The 2,497-nt window shown below is 38.6% G+C and overlaps 1 protein-coding gene across 6 annotated transcripts in view; it reads left to right on the forward strand.

Moving 5' to 3' along the window:
- The window catches only part of MBTD1 (mbt domain containing 1), a 56,371-nt gene that overhangs the window by 28,217 nt on the left and 25,657 nt on the right, over window positions 1-2,497 (forward strand). For all 6 annotated transcript variants that reach the window (XM_017853945.1, XM_017853946.1, XM_017853947.1 and 3 more), the window contains one exon: window positions 1,771-1,905. In XM_017853945.1, the coding sequence (XP_017709434.1) occupies window positions 1,771-1,905 (135 nt within the window). The remainder of the gene's footprint in view (window positions 1-1,770; window positions 1,906-2,497) is intronic.

The following is a 2,497-nucleotide window of genomic DNA, read 5'->3' on the forward strand; positions in this document are numbered from 1 at the left end:
TTTGTATTTTTAGTAGAGACGGGGTTTCACCGTGTTAGCCAGGATGGTCTCAATCTCCGGACCTCGTGATCCGCCCGTCTCGGGCTCCCAAAGTGCTGAGATTACAGGCTTGAGCCACCGCGCCCGGCCCCCATCTTTTTCTTGAAACATTTTCCCAGCTTTGTGAGCATTCGCTAAATGCTTGTATTAACTCTACACTGTAATTTAAAATAACAGCGTATTATTTTTGCCCTGGGTGTTTAAGTTAGTTATATTTAAATAGCTCTTAAAATCAGTGCATTTACTATCCAAAAATTACTTCTGCCTTCCATCTCCGATTTTACATTTCTCTTTTATCTAACTGCATCACATATCTTCTTTAAGCCACTTTAATGCCATTGTAGAAGTGAGTCTAATGTTAACCAGAAGCTAGAGTTCAGCAATAATTAGCAAACTCATAAATTGTTCTAAGAAATTACTGAATTTTAAAACTGAACATTTCATGCTATAAATTTTTCACAGACATGAAAATGCTTAGTAAACTTGTCTCCTAGCCTGAAATACATATATAGGCGTTTTCTGTTTCATTAAAGACCTTAAATTAAATCATAATCTTTTGTCAACATAAAGTTTATAAAATTATAAATAGGATATATTACATATTTTTTGTACTTTCCAAGAATAAGGCTTCCTATTTGCCTAGGACATACAGTTTTTAACTCATTTTACGTAATTTTCTTTGTGTTTATTGAACTTTTTACATGGCATATTCAAATCTTATTTCTAAATACATATGACAGAAAAATTTAGATTCTTAAAGTAGCTACATTCAAATTATCCAGGAGTAATTGGCCACCTGAGCAGCTGGATAAAGCAGTTTCTTTGAAATATACTTCAAGGCCAGGCGTGGTGGCTCAAGCCTGTAATCCCAGCACTTTGGGAAGCCAAGGCGGCCAGATCACCTGAGGTCGGGAGTTCGAGACTAGCCTGGCCAACATGGTGAAACCCCATCTCTACAAAATACAAAAATTAGCTGGGCGTGGTGGCACACAGCCTGTAATCCCAGCTACTTGGGAGGCTGAAGCAGGTGAATCACTTGAACCCGGGAGGCAGAGGTTGCAGTGAGCCAAGATCACACCACTGCACTCCAGCCTGGGCGACAGAGCAAAACCCTGTCTTCATAAACCGTATATATATAATTATATATAATACAAATAAATATATAATATGTATTTTATATGTTTATATTATATGCTTATACATAAATATATGTCATATGTATAGTTATATATATACACACACACATAATATATGTGACTGTAATCCCAGCTACTCAGGAGGCTGAGGTAGGAGAATCGCTTGAACCCAGGAAGCCAAGGTTGTAGTAAGGCAATATTGCGCCACTGCACTCCAGCCTAGGCAACAGAGCAAGACTCCATCTCAAAAAAGAAAAGAAAAAGAAATTATGGGTACAATTGAAATACATGTAAGGAGGCCATGCTCTGAGAACAGTTGAACTGTTTGCACTGAACAAATGATTCTCAAATGTTTGGTCCATAGACCAGCAGCAACAACATCACCTGAGGACTTCTTAAAAAGGCATATTCTCAGTTCTATCCAAGATCTACGAAATCAGAATCTCTGGAGGGGGACCCACCAATCTGTCTGTTAACAAACCCTGCAGGTGATTCTGTTGCAGATAGACACTAGTTTGATAACTGCTGTCAGGTGCAGTATTGTTTTATTTAATTTTATTTTCTTACTATGTAGTGATTTATTTCTGGGTTTCAGGTTACAATGCCCTTTTAAGATATGAAGGATTTGAAAATGACTCTGGTCTGGACTTCTGGTGCAATATATGTGGTTCTGATATCCATCCAGTTGGTTGGTGTGCAGCCAGCGGAAAACCTCTTGTTCCTCCTAGAAGTAAGTAGCTTATTTACCCTTACCTTACTTTTTTCATATGTGTACTTTAATGCTATTTTACACGTAGTAATGTTAAAGTAATATGGAAATTAAAGGCCGGGTATGGTCGCTCACACCTGCCTGTAATCCCAGCACTTTGGGAGGCCGAGGCAGTCGGATCACTTGAGGTCAGGAGTTTGAGACCAGCCTGACCAACATGGCGAAACCCCATCTCGACTAAAAATATAAAAATTAGCTGGGCATGGTGGTGTGTGCCTGTACTCAGGAGGCTGAGGCAGAAGAATCCTTGAACTGGGGAGATGGAGATTGCAGTGAGCCAAGATCGCGCCACTGCACGCCAGCTTGGGCGACAGAGCGAGACTCCATCTCAAAAAAAAAAAAAGAAAATTAAAGTAATTTTTTGGTGTCAAGCAGCTTTTGCTGGCAAGGCATATATTTGCTTTCTCTATATTTGTTACCTTTCAGAATGTTAATAGTCTGACTTTGCAAGGAAATTTGTTACTTTTTTAACAAATAATTTATGAAGCAGTTCTTTTTTGCCAAAGTATGACTGGTTATTCTTCTGTTTTAGCTACTCAGCATAAATATACAA

Source organism: Rhinopithecus bieti, unplaced genomic scaffold (assembly GCF_001698545.2).
Source record: "Rhinopithecus bieti isolate Rb0 unplaced genomic scaffold, ASM169854v2 scaffold_35856, whole genome shotgun sequence".
In the NCBI taxonomy this organism is placed as follows: domain Eukaryota; kingdom Metazoa; phylum Chordata; class Mammalia; order Primates; family Cercopithecidae; genus Rhinopithecus; species Rhinopithecus bieti.